Here is a 19,515-nt window from a genome sequence, read left to right as displayed (position 1 = left end):
CCTCATCCACTACTCCACCAATCTTGGTGTCATCAGCAAATTTACTGATCCACCCTTCAGCCCCCTCCTCTAAGTCATTAATAAAAATCACAAAGAGCAGAGGACCAAGCACTGATCCCTGCGGCACACCACTAGCAACCTGCCTCCAATCCGAAAATTTTCCATCGACCACCACCCTCTGTCTTCGGTCAGACAGCCAGTTACCTATCCAATCGGCCAACTTTCCCTCTATCCCACACCTCCTCACTTTCATCATAAGCCGACCATGGGGGACCTTATCAAACGCCTTACTAAAATCCATGTATATGACATCAACTGCCCTACCTTCATCAACACACTTAGTTACCTCCTCAAAAAATTCTATCAAATTTGTGAGGCACGACTTGCCCTTCACGAATCCATGCTGACTATCTCGGATTAATCCGCATCTTTCTAAATGGTCGTAAATCCCATCCCTAAGGACCCTTTCCATCAATTTACCAACCACCGAAGTAAGACTAACCGGTCTATAATTACCAGGGTCATTTCTATTCCCTTTCTTAAACAGAGGAACAACATTCGCCATTCTCCAGTCCTCTGGCACCATCCCCGTGGACAGCGAGGACCCAAAGATCAAAGCCAAAGGCTCTGCAATCTCATCCCTTGCCTCCCACAGAATCCTAGGATACATTTCATCAGGCCCAGGGGACTTATCGACCTTCAGTTTATTCAAAACTGCCAAGACATCCTCCCTCGGAACATCTATTTCCTCCAGCCTATTAGCCTGTAACACCTTCTCTTCCTCAAAAACATGGCCCCTCTCCTTGGTGAACACTGAAGAAAAGTATTCATTCATCACCTCGCCTATCTCTACTGACTCCATACACAAGTTCCCACTACTGTCCTTGACCGGCCCTAACCTCACCCTGGTCATTCTTTTATTCCTCACATAAGAGTAAAAAGCCTTGGGGTTTTCCTTGATCCGACCCGCCAAGGACTTCTCCTGTCCCCTCCTAGCTCTCCTAAGCCCCTTTTTCAGCTCATTCCTTGCTAACTTGTAACCCTCAATCGAGCCATCTGAACCTTGTTTCCTCATCCCTACATAAGCTTCCCTCTTCCTTTTCACAAGACATTCCACCTCTTTTGTGAACCATGGTTCCCTCACTCGGCCATTTCCTCCCTGCCTGACAGGAACATACCTATCAAGGACATCCAGTATTTGTTCCTTGAAAAAGTTCCACTTTTCATTAGTTCCTTTCTCTGACAGTTTCTGTTCCCAACTTATGCCCCCTAATTCTTGCCTAATCGCATCATAATTACCCCTCCCCCAATTGTAAACCTTGCCCTGCCGTACGGCCCTATCCCTCTCCATTGCAATAACAAAAGACACCGAATTGTGGTCACTATCTCCAAATTGCTCTCCCACAACCAAATCTAACACTTGGCCCGGTTCATTTCCCAGTACCAAATCCAATGTGGCCTCACCTCTCGTCGGCCCACCCACATATTGTGTCAGGAAACCCTCCCGCACACACTGCACAAAAACTGCCCCATCCAAACTATTTGACCTACAAAGGTTCCAATCAATATTTGGAAAGTTAAAGTCCCCCATGACAACTACCCTGTGACCCCCACACATATCCATAATCTGCTTAGCAATTTCTTCCTCCACATCTCTATTACTATTTGGGGGCCTATAGTAAACTCCTAGCAACGTGACCGCTCCTTTCCTATTTCTAACTTCAGCCCATATTACCTCAGTGTGCAGATCCCCCACGAAGTGCCTTTCCGCAGCCGTTAAACTATCCTTGATTAACAATGCCACTCCTCCACCTCTTTTACCAGCTTCCCTACACTTAGTGAAACATCTATACCCCGGAACGTCCAACAACCATTCCTGTCCTTGTTCTACCCACGTCTCCGTAATGGCCACAACATCGTAGTCCCAAGTACCAATCCACGCCCCAAGTTCATCTACCTTGTTCCGGATGCTCCTTGCATTGAAGTAGACACACTTCAACCCACCTTCCTGTCTACCAGTACCCACCCTTGACCCTGATACCTTCCCCAATACCTCACCACCCTCACTGACTTCTGGACTACAACTCCCTTTCCCACTCCCCTGACAAATTAGTTTAAACCCCCCTGAAGAGCCGTAACAAATTTCCCTCCCAGGATATTGGTGCCCCTCTGGTTCAGGTGCACCCCGTCCTGTTTGTACAGGTCCCACCTTCCCCAGAACGTGTTCCAATTATCCACGTATCTGAAACCCTCCCTCCTACACCATCCCTGCAACCACATATTTAACTGCACTCTCTCCCTGTTCCTCAACTCGCTATCACGTGGTACCGGCAACGTACCAGAGATGACCACATGTTTCGTCTTGGCTCTCAGCTTCCAGCCCAGCTCCAGAAATTCCTGCTTTAAATCCCTGTCCCTTCTCTTACCTATGTCATTGGTACCAATGTGCACCACGACTTGTGACTGTTTCCCCTCCCCCTTCAGAATCTGGAAAACACGGTCTGAGACATCACGGACCTTGGCATCCGGTAGGCAACATACCATCCGTGAGTCTCTTTTGCTGCCACAGAACCTCCTATCTATCCCTCTAACTAACGAGTCCCCAATAACTATCGCCCTCCCGCTCTCCCCCTTTCCCTCCCGAGCCACAGAAACGGACACAGTGCTGGAGATCCTCTCACTGCGGCTCCCCACTGGTATGTCATCCCCCTCAACCGTATCCAAAGCGGAATACTTGTTGCTAAGGGGAACGACCACCGGGGATCCCTGCACGGACTGCTTCCTCCCAGCCCCTCTCACCGTCACCCATCTGTTTTCAATCCTCGGAGTAACTGTATTCCTAAAGCTTGTGTCTATGGCCATCTCTGCGTCCCTGATGATCCTAAGTTCATCCAACTCCAGCTCCAGTTCCCTAACACGGTTTTGGAGGAGCTGCAGATGGGTGCACTTCCCACAGGTGTAATCAGTAGGGACACTGTCATCGTCCCTCACCTCAAACATAGTGCAAGAGGAACATTGCACTGCCTGCACACCCATCCCCTCTAGATACCTTGCCAGTACCAGGTAGAAAGTGCAAAAATGAATTCAACTCACCCCTACTCGCCCTTTCAGCCTAAGCCCTGTGAGCCAAAGTCTTATAGCTCACACTCTGCTTCCCACACACTACACTGCCCGCTCCCGACTGTATACTGCAGCCTACCTTTTATACTTCACGCGCTTAAAAAACCCTTCCCAGACTCCTTTGCTGCCCACTTCTAGTTTTCACTTTAAACTTGAAAAACTGCTGTTAAAGTAAAGGCCAAAAAAATACACACACTAGCTGACTAATTAAATAAATAAACAATTCAATTAATCTCTCACCAGCACTGCTGCCTTCAATCACCCCTCTCAGCTTGCTCCAGTGGATCAATGAGGGGGAACCTCCCAGGTAACTGACTTTTAAAGTTAAAATAAAAACCCTTCCCAGACTCCTTTGCTGCCCACTTCTAGTTTTCACTTTAAACTTGAAAAACTGCTGTTAAAGTAAAGGCCAAAGAAATACACACACTAGCTGACTAATTAAATAAATAAACAATTCAATTAATCTCTCACCAGCACTGCTGCCTTCAATCACCCCTCTCAGCTTGCTCCAGTGGATCAATGAGCAGATATTGACTATCTGGCTGATCTGTGCCCTTCATTGTTTTATAGACCTCTATAAGATCACCCCTCAGCCTCCTACGTCCAGAGAAAAAAGTCCCAGTCTATCCAGCCTCTCCTCATAACTCAATCCATCAAGTCCCAATAGCATCCTGGTAAATCTTTTCTGCACTCTTTCTAGTTTAATAATATCCTTTCTATAACAGGATGACCAGAATTGCACACAGTATTCCAAGTGTGGCCTTACCAATGTCTTGTACAACTTCAACAAGACGTCCCAACTCCTGTATTCAATGTTCTGACCGATGAAACCAATCTTGCCGAATGTCCTCTTCATCACTCTGTCCACCTGTGACTCCACTTTCAAGGAGCAATGAACAAGTACTCCTCGATCTCTTTGTTCTGTAACTCTCCCCAACGCCCTACCATTAACTGAGTAAGTCCTGCTCTGGTTCAATCTACCAAAATGCATCACCTCGCATTTGTCTCAATTAAACTCCATCTGCCATTCATCAGCCCATTGGCCCAATTGATCAAGATCCCATTGCAATTGGAGATAACTTTCTTCACTGTCCACTATGCCACCAATCTTGGTGTCACCTGCAAACTTACTAACCATGCCCCCTATATTCTCATCCAAATCATTAATATAAATGACAAATAACAGTGGACCCAGCACTGATCCCTGAGGCACACCGCTGGTCACAGGCATCCAGTTTGACCTTGCTAATCTTTTCCTTTTACATAACTAAAGAAGGTTCTACAGTCGGTTATATGTCTCTCACTTGTTTGTATTCAGATTCTCGTTCCCCTTTCTTTATCACTTTCTTGGTTCCCCTTTGCTGGATTCTAAATTGCAAGTGCAGTTGTTGCTTGAAGGTGCAAACTATGTAGAGTGTCTCTAAGTTTAAGCTTGTCAGTATATAAAGAATAAGTTGCAGCTTTATCCTTCACCCCCTAGCAATTTATAGCATGGTCTTTTTGCATGGAGTCATACAATCATTATGTAACATTCAGCCTATCGAACCCATGCAAGTTCTGTGGAGAGCAATCAAGTCAGTCCCAATTGCGTGTTCTGTCCTTGACGTGTTATAAATATTTCCTCAAGTGCCTCATCCAATTTCCGTTTGAAATGATTGATTCTCTGCTTCCACTACCCTCATGAACAGTGAGTCCCAGGTCATTACCACGCGCTGTGTAGAAATGCCCTTCGTCAAATCCCCGCTTGCATCTTTTCCCCTCGAACCTGAAATCTGTACCGCTTGTCCCCAACTCATCTAAAACAACTTTTCTTTGTCTACATTATCGAAACTTGTCATTATCCTGTACACCTCTAACAAATCTCTTCTCAATCTCCTTTATTCCAAAGAGAACAACCCCAGCTTCTCCAACCTCACCTTGCAGCTAAAATCCCCTAATCCCTGGAACCATTCTGGTAAATCGCCTCTACATTTGTTGGTTCTAAATCATAATGTTCCAGAAAATTCCCCAAAAGCCATTCTGGAAATTCACTGTTTTCCAGTAGATTTTTTCTGCTTCTTCCATTCTATTTTAAAAATAAATGCCTGACCCACAATGTTTGTGTTGCATGTTCCCCAGATCTCTGTATAGACAACTCCTATCGAAGGTCCCACATCGCAACTTCATTCAACGCATTTGTGTGGAATTAGCTTAAAATCAATGGAAGTGGAAAAAAAATCAAAACAGGAACAAATCTTACCCGTTGTTTGTGGCTCACTGGGCATCTTGAATATTTTGTTGTCGACTTTCACTTCCTCAATCCTGTATTCGGGATCTGATAGCTGTAAATCTTTACAGAGTTTTGTTAAGATCTGGGTGGGCTTCAGGCAGTCTCGCCAGGCATTGTAACCTTCACTGTGAATCAGACAGCAAAGAACACAATCAAAGCATTTGGTTGAGAAACCCAGTTCACATTTGCTGCTTGGCCTGAAACCAGTTCAACGTGACAGGGTGGAGGTCCTTGTTAATCGTATAAATTAAATACTATAGGCAGACCCTGGGCAGTCAAATTTAGTTTTTAAAAGTCAATCACTTTCAAACTGTCAAGGAAGCCATTTTAACTAGATTATTATTGAAAAGGTTGGATTAATAAGAACATAAGAACATAAGAAATAGGAGCAGGAGTAGGCCATCTAGCCCCTCGAGCCTGCCCCGCCATTCAATAAGATCATGGCTGATCTGACGTGGATCAGTACCACTTACCCGCCTGATCCCCATAACCCTTAATTCCCTTACCGATCAGGAATCCATCCATCCGCGCTTTAAACATATTCAGCGAGGTAGCCTCCACCACCTCAGTGGGCAGAGAATTCCAGAGATTCACCACCCTCTGGGAGAAGAAGTTCCTCCTCAACTCTGTCTTAAACCGACCCCCCTTTATTTTGAGGCTGTGTCCTCTAGTTTTAACTTCCTTACTAAGTGGAAAGAATCTCTCCGCCTCCACCCTATCCAGCCCCCGCATTATCTTATAAGTCTCCATAAGATCCCCCCTCATCCTTCTAAACTCCAACGAGTACAAACCCAATCTCCTCAGCCTCTCCTCATAATCCAAACCCCTCATCTCCGGTATCAACCTGGTGAACGTTCTCTGCACTCCCTCCAATGCCAATATATCCTTCCTCATATAAGGGGACCAATACTGCACACAGTATTCCAGCTGCTTTACATAGAATCCCTAAAGTCCAGAAGGAGGCCATTTGGCCCATTGAGTCTGTACTGACCACAATCCCACCCAGGCCCTGTTCACGTAACCCTACGCATTTACCCTGCTAATCTCCCTGACACTAAGGTCAATTTACCATGGCCAATCAACCTAATGATGTGGAGATGCCGGCGTTGGACTGGGGTAAACACAGTAAGAAGTTTAACAACACCAGGTTAAAGTCCAACAGGTTTATTTGGTAGCAAAAGCCACACAAGCTTTCGGAGCTCCAAGCCCCTTCTTCAGGTGAGTGGGAATTCTGTTCACAAACAGAACTTATAAAGACACAGACTCAATTTACATGAATAATGGTTGGAATGCGAATACTTACAACTAATCCAGTCTTTAAGAAACAAAACAATGGGAGTGGAGAGAGCATCAAGACAGGCTAAAAAGATGTGTATTGTCTCCAGACAAGACAGCCAGTGAAACTCTGCTGAAACTCACTGGCTGTCTTGTCTGGAGACAATACACATCTTTTTAGCCTGTCTTGATGCTCTCTCCACTCCCATTGTTTTGTTTCTTAAAGACTGGATTAGTTGTAAGTATTCGCATTCCAACCATTATTCATGTAAATTGAGTCTGTGTCTTTATAAGTTCTGTTTGTGAACAGAATTCCCACTCACCTGAAGAAGGGGCTCAGAGCCTCGAAAGCTTGTGTGGCTTTTGCTACCAAATAAACCTGTTGGACTTTAACCTGGTGTTGTTAAACTTCTTACTGCAATCAACCTAACCCATACATCTTTGGAAAGGGCGGCACGGTAGCACAGTGGTTCGCACTGCTGCTTCACAGCTCCAGGGACCTGGGTTCGATTCCCGGCTTGGGTCACTGTCTGTGTGGAGTTTGCACATTCTCCTCATGTCTGCGTGGGTTTCCTCGGGTGCTCCAGTTTCCTCCCACAGTCCAAAGATGTGCGGGTTAGGTTGATTGGCCATGCTAAAAATTGCCCCTTAGAGTCCTGAGATGCGTAGGTTAGAGGGATTAGCGGGTAAATATGTAGGGATATGGGGGGAGGGCCTGGGTGGGATTGTGGTCGGTGCAGACCCGATGGGCCAAATGGCCTCTTTCTGCACTGTAGGGTTTCTATGATTCTATGTGGGAGGAAACCGGAGCACCAGGAGGAAACCCATGCAGACACAGGCAGAATGTGCAACTCCACACAGACAGTGACCTGAGGCTGGAATTGAACCTGGGATACTGGTGCTGTGAGGCAGCAGTGCTAACCACTGTGCCACCGTGCCACCCTAAGCATCAATATGTAAGGGTAATAATTCAATTTGTATAATTAATTTGTTTTATAGCCTTACTCAAAAGAGTAGAAAGAGGCACATTCAGGGCTAAGGTATCCATTAACAGGTGTAGGCAGCGGGCAGTCAATGGGATAATTTCACCTGACTGTTTGCCCCTCAATCACAGCTACCTTCACAGTCCTGGAGAGGGAGAACACAGCTTCCATCAGCAAGTTTCAGGTCTTTAGTGATTGGTGGGCCCTGCATGGAGGGGGAGGGGGAGGGGAGGGGGTGGGCCCTGTGGGGGGTGGGGGGGCGGGCGGGGGATGGGCCCTGCAGGGATGGGGGGGGTTGGGGTGGCCCCTGCTGGAGGGGTTGGGGGGGCCCCAACAGGAGGATCACCCCCCCGAATGACATTTTAATTTAATTAGCTAAGTTTCTACAATGCCCTTACTATGTTAGGGGTTGTGGGTAATGAAGAAAAAGATATGGTCTCCACATGTAAATTCAAGCAAACAGCATTTCTATTGTAGGAGCTGTTACCTTTACAGAGCAGAAACTGAAACTAAACAGCAGCCTGTGAAACACCCCAATGACATCACCATTAAATCATGTGATCAGCTCTTAAAGCAATCATGCAACCACTTAAATATATAATATCCCTCCCCCCCCCCCTTTACTTCTTTGGTCATGACTACAAATTACTATGATGTCATACATAGGATCAATAATACTCTAGACGCAGTATCATACAACAAAGAACAAAGAACGATACAGCACAGGAACAGGCCCTTCGGCCCTCCAAGCCCATGCCGATCATGATGTCCTAACTAAAAAAAAACCTTCTGCCCTTTCTCGGTCCATATACCTCTATCTCTCCCTATTCATGTCCCCATCCAAATACCTCTTAAATGTTGTTAATGTGCCTGCTTCCACCACCTCCTCTGGCAGCACGTTCCAGGCACCCACCAGTCTGTGTGAAAAACTCCCCCTGCACATCTCCCTTAAACTTTCTCCCCTAAACTTTCTCCCCTCACACTTTGAACATGTGCCCCTTGTAATTGACACCTTCACCCTGGGGAAAAAGTCTCTGACTATCCACGCTGTCTGTGCCTCTCATAATTTTGTAGACCGCTATCAGGTCTCCCCTCAGCCTCCGTCTTTCCAGTGAAAACAATCCTAGTTTATTCAACTTCTCCTCATAACCAACACCCTTGAGACCAGGCAACATCCTGGTGAACCACCTTTGCACTCTCTCCAAAGCTTCCACATCCTTCTGGTAGTGTGGTGACCAGAACTGCACGCAATACTCCAAATGCGGCCTGACCAAGGTTTTATATAGCTGCAACATGATTTCCCAACTCTTGTACTCAATGTCCGGACTGATGAAGGCAAGCATGCCATATGCCTTCTTAATCACCTTGGCCGCATGTGTTGCCACTTTTAGGGAGCTGTGGACCTGCACGCCCAGATCCCTCTGTATGTTAATGTTCCTGAGGGTTCTGCCGTTTACAGTATAATTCACACCTAAATTTGATCCTCCAAAATACATCACCTCACCTTTGTCCGGATGAAACTCCATCTGCTATTCCTGTTGTATCTTCTGACAATCCTCAGTACTATCAGCAACTCCACCAATCTTCGTGTCATCCGCAAACTTACTAATCAGAGCCCCCACATATACCTCCAGACCATTTATATATACTACAAAAAACAGGTCCCAGCACTGATCCCTGCGGAACACCACTAGCTACAGATCTCCATTCTGTAAAACACCCTTCCACTGCTCCTCTATGCCTTCTATAACCGAGCCAGTTCTGTATCCATCCAGCCAGCCCACCCTGAATCCCATCTGATTTTAGTTTTTGTACCAGTCTGCCATGTGGGGCCTTGTCAAACTCCTTACTAAAGTCCTTCTGAAGATGATTTGGAGAAATCATTTCAAGATGACAACAATTAGTCAGCGTGGCGTCGCCAAATTAGTTCATCTTCAGTTTGAACTGTGTAAGAAATTGGATCGGTTTTTGTTAAAACTATGGCTGGTACCCAATTCTCACTCGTGGCAGAATTACTCGCTAACACTCGATCTCCTCTTGAAATGAGTGTTGTTTTGCCTCCACTTCTTCTCTAGCAACTTGAGATTGTTGTTGATGCTCTACTATCTCTGAAGTTTCTGGAGGTAATAATAAATCAAATGTAGTTCTCAGCTTTATCTTTAAGAGCAGTTATGTGTGTGAACATTGAGTAGTTGCATGAGTAGTGTTCCTATAAGATGCCAAAAAGCTATTCACATGACATGATAATGAACCTTTCCTTTTTCTTATACACAAATCCTCTCGCTATGAAGGCCAACATTCCATTTGCCTTTTTCACTGCCTGCTGTACCTGCGCGCTTACTTTCAGCGACTGATGCACGAGGATTCCAAGGTCTCGTTGAGTATTTATCTCTCTCAACTTACACCAATTCAAATAATAATCTGCCTTCCTGTTATTGCTACTGAACATCTATCCACATACGACATCTGCCATGCATGTGTCCACTCACTCAGCCTGTCTAAATCATGCTGAAGCATCTCTGCATCCTCCTCACAGCTCACCCTCCCACCCAACTTTGTATCATCTGCAAACTTGGAGATTGTACATTTAGTTGGGGCGGCACGGTAGCACAGTGGTTAGCACTGCTGCTTCACAGCACCAGGGACCCAGGTTCGATTCCCAGCTTGGGTCACTGTCTATGTGGAGTTTGCACATTCTCCCCGTGTCTGCGTGGATTTCCTTCGGATGCTCCAATTTCCTCCCACATTCTGAAAGACGTGCTGGTTAGGTGTATTGACCCAAACAGGTGCCGGATTGTGGCGATTAGGGGAATTTCACAGTAACTTCATTGCAGTGTTAATGTAAGCCTTACTTGTGACTAATAAATAAACTTTACTTTAGTTCACTTTTCCAAATCATTAATACATAATGTGAATAGTTGGGGTCCTAGCACAGATCCCTGCGGAACTCCAATAGTCAATTGGAAAAAGACCCATTTATGCCAACTCTTTGCTTCCTAACTGCTAATCAGCTTTCTATTCATCCCAAAACACTATCCACAATTCCATGCGCATTAACTTTACATAGTAGTCTGTCATCTGAGACCTTGTCAATGGTTGTCTGAAAGTCTAAATAAACCACATGCACTGGTTCTCCTTGGTCAACTCTACTAGTTACATCCTCAAAGAATTCCAATAGATTTGTCAAGCGTGATTTCCCTTTGGTAAATCCATGCTGACTTTGTCTGATTATACCACTGCCTTCCAAATGCCGAGCTATGAAATGCTTGATATTGGACTCTAGCAACTTCCCCGGTACTGATGTTAGGCTCACTGGTCAAGATTGTTGGCATAGTGGACAGTGAAGAAAGTTATCTCCAATTGCAATGGGATCTTGATCAATTGGGCCAGTGGGCTGACGAATGGCAGATGGAGTTTAATTTAGACAAATGCGAGGTGATGCATTTTGGTAGATTGAACCAGGGCAGGACTTACTCAGTTAATGGTAGGGCGTTGGGGAGAGTTACAGAACAAAGAGATCTAGGGGTACATGTTCATAGCTCCTTGAAAGTGGAGTCACAGGTGGACAGAGTGGTGAAGAAGGCATTCAGCATGCTTGGTTTCATCAGTCAGAACATTGAATACAGGAGTTGGGATGTCTTGTTGAAGTTGTACAAGACATTGGTAAGGCCACACTTGGAATACTGTGTGCAATTCTGGTCACCCTATTATAGAAAGGATATTATTAAACTAGAAAGAGTGCAGGAAAGATTTACTAGGATGCTACCGGGACTTGATGGATTGAGTTATGAGGAGAGGCTGGATAGACTGGGACTTTTCTCTCTGGAGCGTAGGAGGCTGAGGGGTGACCTTATAGAGGTCTATAAAATAATGAGGGGCATAGACAAGGTAGATAGTCAATATCTTTTCCCAAAGGTAGGGGAGTCTAAAAGTAGAGGGCATAGGTTTAAGGCGAGAGGGGAGAGATACAAAAGTGTCCAAAGGGGCAATTTTTTCACACAGAGGGTGGTGAGTGTCTGGAACAAGCTGCCAGAGGTAGTAGTCGAGGCGGGTACAATTTTATCTTTTAAAAAGCATTTAGAAAGTTACATGGGTATAGAGGGATATGGGCCAAATGCGGGCAATTGGGATTAGCTTAGGGGTTTTAAAAAAAAAGGGCGGCATGGACAGGTTGGTCCGAAGGGCCTGTTTCTATGCTGTAAACCTCTATGACTCTCTGATTCTATAGTTCCCTGTTTTCTCTCTACCTCCCTTTATGAATAGCGGGCTTACATTATCTATTCTCCAATCTGTAGGAACTATTCCAGAGTCCAAAGAACTTTGGAAAATAACCACCAACGGATCTACTATTTCCAGGGCCAATTTTACTCTGGGATGAAGATTATCAGGACCTGGAGATTTATCCACCTTCAATCCCATCAATTTCCCCAAAACCATTTCTCTACTAATGCTGATTCCCTTCAGCTCCTCACTAAAACTATCTCCTCATCTCTGTATTCAATGGGTGACCCCCCTTACTCTGAGATTATACTCTCTGGTCTTAGACTCTCCCACAAGGGGAAACAACCTCTCTGCATTTACCCTGACAAGCCTCCTGAGAATCCTCTGTCTCAATAAGGTCATCTCTCATTCTTCTAAACTCCAATGAGTACTGGCCCAACCTACTCAACCTCTCCTCAGAAGAAAATCCCCCTGTACCCAGGATCAACCTGGTGAACATTCTCTGGGCTTCTTCCTCTGCCAGTATATTTCCTTGGATAAGGGGACCAAAACTGTTTACAGTATTCCAAATGTGGTCTAACTCGTGCCTTGTATAGTTTTTTCAAGACTTCCTTACTTTTATACTCCATTCTCTTTGAAATAAAGGCCAATATTCCATTTGCCTTCCCCATTACCTGCTGAACTTGCATGCTAGCTTTCTGTAATCCATGCACAAGGACCCCAAACCCCTCTGTGCTGTTACATATTACCTAAACCTGTTACAATCTTGTACATCTCTTTCAAATTACACCTCAATCTCCTTTGGTCCTCAGAGAACAACCCCAACTTCTCCAGCCCTAACCTTGTGACTAAAACCTCTCATTGGCTGTGAATAAACACTCTTTGGATGTTCCTCATCCAGCATTAAATATCATATCCATGTGAAAGACAAGATTTTGAGACCAAATATTTAGGCAAAAAGCCAGGCTTTGCCTCTGCCTCACAGCAATACTGTTCAGGGGTTAAAATCTTGGGAACTGCTGATAATGACACTGTTGCAATGTTTGTGGCCAAGGTTCGGAATTCAGCAGGAACGACTGATCCAGACTCTTTGCTTCAAATAAAAAAAGAACAATTGTGAAAAAGGCTGACTAGACTGTTCTACCAACCCTGCTCCCAAAACCAGCAAATGCTACATGAAAAATTAAAGATTCTTGAGCCAAAAGTCAGGGGTTGATATATCCACGAGATAAGTAAGTGTAAACATATATTTTATTTTTAATATTTAAAGTTCTGACAGTTCTATAAATATATATATAATGAAGCATCTTCTATAACTTATGAAATATTCAGCATGTATTAAATGTATTTAATCTTATCGATGGGGTCATGGTGAGTGAACAAGCCTGATTTCAATCTTACAGCCTATTGAGTTGGAGGAGGGCCCCTCATGCAGCCCACTCACTAGCCGAGGTTGCCCATCACTGTGCTCAGGGCAGGGTGAACGGAAAACTGTGGCGTCTGAATGAAAGCAACAAATTATTATGCAATTTTCTCACTATTGTGTTAAAATTTAATGAAATCGTTTTCTGGGAAGGGAATTGTGCTGCTGGTTAATGTCTCCCCAGTTCAGACACTGATGCAGGGTTCTGATTTATCTCACGGATTTATGTTGGAAGGTTGATGTGCTCATTCTCTAGATGTACTTACACGTCATATTGTGCCGGCAGTCCACACTGAGCTCGATGTTTACTGTAGTATCGATTCTCCAGATCAAGTTTCGTTTCTCCAATCAGATCATCCTTTCCAACCATATCGTGATCAAATATTGAAACGGTGAGCTCTGTCTCCATTGGAAATGCAACGGTCATTTCAAACACTCTGAGAACATTTCAGAACAATATACTTGTTAATTAAAGTAATTAAAGATTTCAGACACATTGTAATGAAGGAATTCAAAGTTAAAGTATTTGCAATTACTTGTTGTATCAAACTGACTGCGTATGTACGAGTGGAACCAGAGAGTCCATGAATATCTTTAAAAATATAAAATACAATCTATTTTAACTTCATTCAAAAATATACTTCCTGGCAAGAACTTTGTTCCTTTACAAGAACAAAGAACAATATTGGAAATTGTTGGAAAAGATTCTTAGGGACAGGATTTACTCACATCTGGCAACCAGTTTACTTATTAGTGATAAACAACATGGTTTTATGAAGGGGAGGTCATACCTCACTAACTTGATCAAGTTTTTCAAGGAAGTGACGAAAATGATAGATGGGGAAAGGTAGTGGATGTTGTATACATGGGCTTCAGTAAAGCCTTTGACAAGGTACCTCATGGTAAACTGATACGAAAGGTGAAGTCACATGGGATCAGAGGAGAGGTCTAATGTCTCTCCTCTGTCTCTCTAATCTAATATTTTCTTGCCTCTACATGGTCCATATCCCTCTATTCCATGCCTATTTGTGTGTCTATCCAGATGCCTCTTGAATGTTGTTATAGAATCTGCTCCCACCACCTCCTCCGGCAGCAGGTTTCAGGCATTCACCACCCTGTGTGTGAAAAACTTGCCCTTTACATCTCTTTTAAACTTTCCCCCTCATTTTCAACCTATGCCCCCAAGTAATTGACCCTTTGACCCTGAGAAAAAAGACTCTGATTATTCACTCTATCCAAGCCTGACATAATCTTGTAAACCTCTAACAGGTCCCACCTCATCCTCTGACGCTCCAACGAAAACAATCCAAGTTTGTTCAACCTTTCTTCATAGTCCATATCCTCCAAACCAGGCAACATCCTGGTAAATCTCTTCTGCACCCTTTCCAATGCATCAACATCCTTCCAATACTCCAAATGCAGTCTAACCAGAGTCTTATATAGCTGCAACATGATGTTCCAATTCCTATGCTCTATGCCCCTATCACTGAAGGCCAGCATGCCATACGCCTTCTTGATCACCTTATCCACCTGAGTTGTCATCTTCAGGAAACGGTGGATCTGCACACCTATATCCCTCTGTATGCTAATATTTCTAAGGGCTCTATCCTTTACTGTATACTTTCCTTCTGCAGTAGACCTTCCAAATTGCATCACCTCACATTTGTCCGGGTTAAGTTCCATCTGCCATCTTTCAGCCCAGGTGTCCAGCCGATTTATATCCTGCTGTATCCTCTGACAATCCTCCTCACTATGCGCTACTCCCCCAATTTTTGTATCATCTGCAAATTTACTAATTTACGTTTTCCTCCAAATCATTTATATATATTACAAACAGAAGCCTTAGCCCTCATACTTGTGGAACACCGCTTGTCACAGACCTCCAGTTAAAAAAGGACCTTTCCACTGCTACTCTGCTTTCTATGCCCAAACCAGTTTTGTATCCATCCTACCAGCTCACCTCGGATCCCATATGACTTCACTTTCTGTATCAGCCTGCCATGAGGAACCTTATCAAAGGCTTTACTAAAGTCCATGTATACAACATCCACTGCCCCGCCCTGGTCAATTTTTCTTGTCACTTCCTCAAAGAACTCAATCATGTTTGTGAGACACAACCTTCCCTTCACAAAACCATGCTGCCAATTACTAAGCCTGTTCTCTTCCAGATGTGAGTACATCCTGTCCCTAAGAATCTTCTCCACTAATTTCCCCACCACTGATGTAAGACTCACAGGTCTGTAATTTGGTGGCCAGAGGGGAATAAAAAATTTGGGTCAGAATCCCTGCAATCTCCTCCCTCGCCTCCCACAACAGCCTGGGACACAATTCATCCAGACCTGGAGATTTGTCCACGTTCAAGCCCACCAATACCTCCAATACCTTGTCACTCCCTACAGCAATTTGCTCTAGAACCTCAGTCTCTCTCAGAGTTCCATAACGACCTCCTCATTCGCGTGGGTGAAGACAGGTGTGAAATATTCATTTAATGCCCAACCAATGTCCTCTGCCTCCACCCACAGATCTCCCCCTTGGTCCCTAATGGGCCCGACTCTTTCCCTGGTTATCCTCTTCCCATTGATATACTTATAGAATATCTTAGGATTTTCCCTACTTTTACCAGCCAGAGCTTTCTCATAGCCTCTCTGCTCTCCTAATTGATTTCTTAAACTCCATCCTGCACTTTCTGTGTTCCACTAATACCTCCGCAGACTTACTCCCTTTATACTTGTTAAAAGCCTCTCTTTTCCTTCTCATTGTATCCTCAATGTCTCTGATCATCCATGGTTCTCTGGGTTTGTTACACCTTCCTATTACCCTAGAGGGAACATGTTGGGCCTGTACCCTCCCCATTTCACCTTTGAACATCTTCCACAACCCTTAGAGTCCTTAGAAACACTAGCATACAGAGGGATCTAGGCATGCACATCCACAGTTCCCTGAAGGTGGCAACTCAGGTGGACAAGGTGGTTAAGAAGGTGTATGGCATGCTGGCCTTCATCAGTTGAATACAGGAATTGGAAAATCATGTTGCAGCTGTATAAGACTTTGGTTAGGCCGCATTTGGAGTATTGTGTACAATTCTGATCGCCACACTACTGGAAGGATGTTGATGCATTGGAAAGGGTGCAGAAGAGATTTACCAGGATGTTGCCTGAAATGTGCTGCCGGAGGAGGTGGTGGAAGCAGATTCTGTAACAACATTCAAGAGGCATCTGGATAGATACATGAATAGGCAGGGAATAGAGGGAATTGGACCACGCAGAGGCAAGAAAATATTAAAGAGGCATCGGTGTCGGCACAGACTTGGTGGGCTATGCTATGTGTTAAGAACAAAGAACAGTACAGCACAGGGGCAACGCAGGTGGAGAAGGTAGTCAAGGAGGCATATGGCATGCTTACCTTCATCGGCCGGGGCATTGAATTTAAAATTGGCAAGTCATGTTGCAGCTTTATAGAACCTTAGTTAGGCCGCACTTGGAATATAGTGTTCAATTCTGGTCGTCACACTACCAGAAGGATGTGGAGGCTTTGGAGAGGGTACAGAAAAGATTTACCAGAATGTTCCCTGGTATGGAGGGCATTAGCTATGAGGAGAGGTTGGAGAAACTTGGTTTGTTCTCACTGGACCGACGGAGGTTGAGGGGCGACCTGAAAGAAGTCTACAAGATTATGAGAGGCATGGACAGAGTGGATAGTCGGAAGCTTTTTCCCAGGGTGGAAAAATCAATTACTAGGGGGCACAGGTTTAAGGTGCGAGGGGCAAGGTTTAAAGGAGATGTACGAGGCAGGTTTTTTTATACAGAGGGTGGTGGGTGCCTGGAACTCGCTGCTGGGGGAGGTAGTGGAAGCAGATATGATAGTGACTTTTAAGGGGCGTCTTGACAAATATATGAATAGGATGGGAATAGAGGGATATGGTCCCCAGAAGGGTAGGGGGTTTTAGTTCAGTCGGGCAGCATGGTCGGTGCAGGCTTGGAGGGCCGAAGGGCCTGTTCCTGTGCTGTACTTTTCTTTGTTCTTTGTTCACAGGAAGAGGCCCTTCGGATCTCCAAGTTTGCGCCGATCACGTTGTCCTATCTAGACCAACCGCTTATCTCTCGATTTCCCGTTTGTTCATATGCCTAACAAGATAAGTCTTAAATGTGGCGAATGTAACTGCCTCAACCCCCTCACTTGGCAGCGCATTCCAGGCCCCCACCACCCTCTGTGTAAAAAAAAAACTTTCTCCGCACATCTCTACTGAACATTTCCCTGCTTAACTTGAGCTTGTGCCCCTTTGTAATTGTCATTTCTGCCTCTGGGAAAAAGCTTCCATCTGTTCACCCTATCCATACCTCTCATAATTTTATAAACTTCTATCTGGTCGCCCCTCAGCCTCCGTCTTTCCAGGGAGAACAATCCCAGTTTATTCAATCTCTCCTCATAGCTAATACCAGGCAGCATCCCGGTAAACCTTTTCTGTATGTACTCTCTCCAAAGCCTCCACGTCCTTCTGGTAGTGCGGTGACCAAAATTGGACACAGTATTCCAAATGTAGCCTAACCAATGTTTATATAACTGTAACATAATTTGCCAACTTTTATACTCGATGCCCCATCTGATGAAGGCAAGCATGCCTTATGCTTTCTTTACCATCTTTTCCACCTGTGTTGCCACTTTTAAGGATCTATGGACCTGTACTCCCAGATCTCTCTGTACTCCCAGATCTCTCTGTACTCCCAGATCTCTCTGTACTCCCAGATCTCTCTGTACTCCCAGATCTCTCTGTACTCCCAGATCTCTCTGTACTCCCAGATCTCTCTGTACTCCCAGATCTCTCTGTGTGTCTATGCTCCTGATTGTTCAGACATTTATTTTATAGTTCCCACCTGAATTGGATCTCCCAAAATGCATCACCTCACATTTGTCCGGATTAAATTCCATCTGCCATTTCTCTGCCCAGTTTTCCAAAGAACAATGTTCTTTGTTCTTTGAACAATGTTAGCTCTCTCTAATCCTCTGGTACCTCACCTGTGACTAAAGAGGATACAAAGATTTTGGCCAAGGCCTCAGCAATTTTTTCCCTCGCCCCTCTCAGTATTCTGGGATAGACTTATCTGGCCCTGTGGACTTGTCCACCTTAATGTTTTTCAAAACCTCCAATACCTCCTCCCTTTTTATCTCAACATTTCCTAGAATGTCAACATTCTCCTTTTTACACTCACCATCCGCCACATCCTTCTCCTTTGTGAATACTGATGCAAAGTACTCGTTAAGGACCTCACCCACCTCATCTGGCTCCACACACACACTCCCTCCCCTGTCCTCGAGTGGACCAACCTTCCCTTAGCTACCCTCTTCCTCCTTTTATGCAGTTTGACCTTCATCAAATTGATCTCAAATTAATCATGTGGACTTTTCTTGAACAGTTTTCTCTTCAGGCTAATTCTCAGGTAACTGGCTTCTCTTTACCACAATCAGATATCTGTCTATCTCTGGAGCTGCTTCTGAGACATCAATAAACTCAAGCATTAAACTCAAAAACTTTCAAATATATTTCTTCTTTTGAGAAGCCACAAGACTCTAGGACACCAGGTCGATGGATCGAGATACTTTAACAGCTGTCTGTGTTTGTGAAGAGTTATTCTGAATAGATTTATGTTGTCAGTCAATAACTATTGCTATATATTAATATAACCCTGGTGTATTTTACCTTGATGTGGAGATGCCGACGTTGGACTGGGGTGAACACAGTAAGAGTTTTAACAACAGGTTAAAGTCCAACAGGTTTATTTGGTAGCAAATACCATTAGCTACCAAATAAACCTGTTGGACTTTAACCTGGTGTTGTTAAAACTCTTACTGTATTTTACCATTCTCATGCAGTCAGTGACAGAAGCCACTTTGAGGCTGTTCCTGAAGTGAACGATTATTAAAAATAACAGAAAACAAACAAAATTATGAACAAAAATATTTTATTTTGCTGCAGCATTTTCATAACTACAAACCTGCATTAAATACTCACTCTCCAAAGACCGGATTCAGCTGTTTGGGGATGTAGCGATCCTTACTGTCCTGTACTTGTTCACCAACTTTAACCACAATGTAGGGGTCGGACTTTCCATTTGGGTCAGTGGGAGCAAGGTTAGTTGCCTTGGAGAAGAGAAATTCATAGAAATTTGACAAAAATACTCATACGACAATTTTTGTTTTACTTCTGTGCCCAGGAATGGGGCATTTCT

General features: G+C 44.4%; 1 protein-coding gene across 2 annotated transcripts in view; it reads right to left on the bottom strand.

Moving 5' to 3' along the window:
- fer1l4 (fer-1 like family member 4) overlaps window positions 1–19,515 on the bottom strand; it is a 240,860-nt gene that overhangs the window by 31,954 nt on the left and 189,391 nt on the right. For both annotated transcript variants that reach the window (XM_078237010.1, XM_078237011.1), the window contains 3 exons: window positions 19,299–19,426; window positions 13,558–13,728; window positions 5,360–5,514 (listed from right to left, as the gene is read on the bottom strand). In XM_078237010.1, coding sequence (XP_078093136.1) covers window positions 5,360–5,514; window positions 13,558–13,728; window positions 19,299–19,426 — 454 coding nt within the window. The remainder of the gene's footprint in view (window positions 1–5,359; window positions 5,515–13,557; window positions 13,729–19,298; window positions 19,427–19,515) is intronic.

Source organism: Mustelus asterias, chromosome 20 (assembly GCF_964213995.1).
Source record: "Mustelus asterias chromosome 20, sMusAst1.hap1.1, whole genome shotgun sequence".
NCBI lineage: Eukaryota > Metazoa > Chordata > Chondrichthyes > Carcharhiniformes > Triakidae > Mustelus > Mustelus asterias.
Note: the sequence above shows the minus strand (reverse complement) of the source record. Positions and strands in the feature narration are given on the sequence as shown.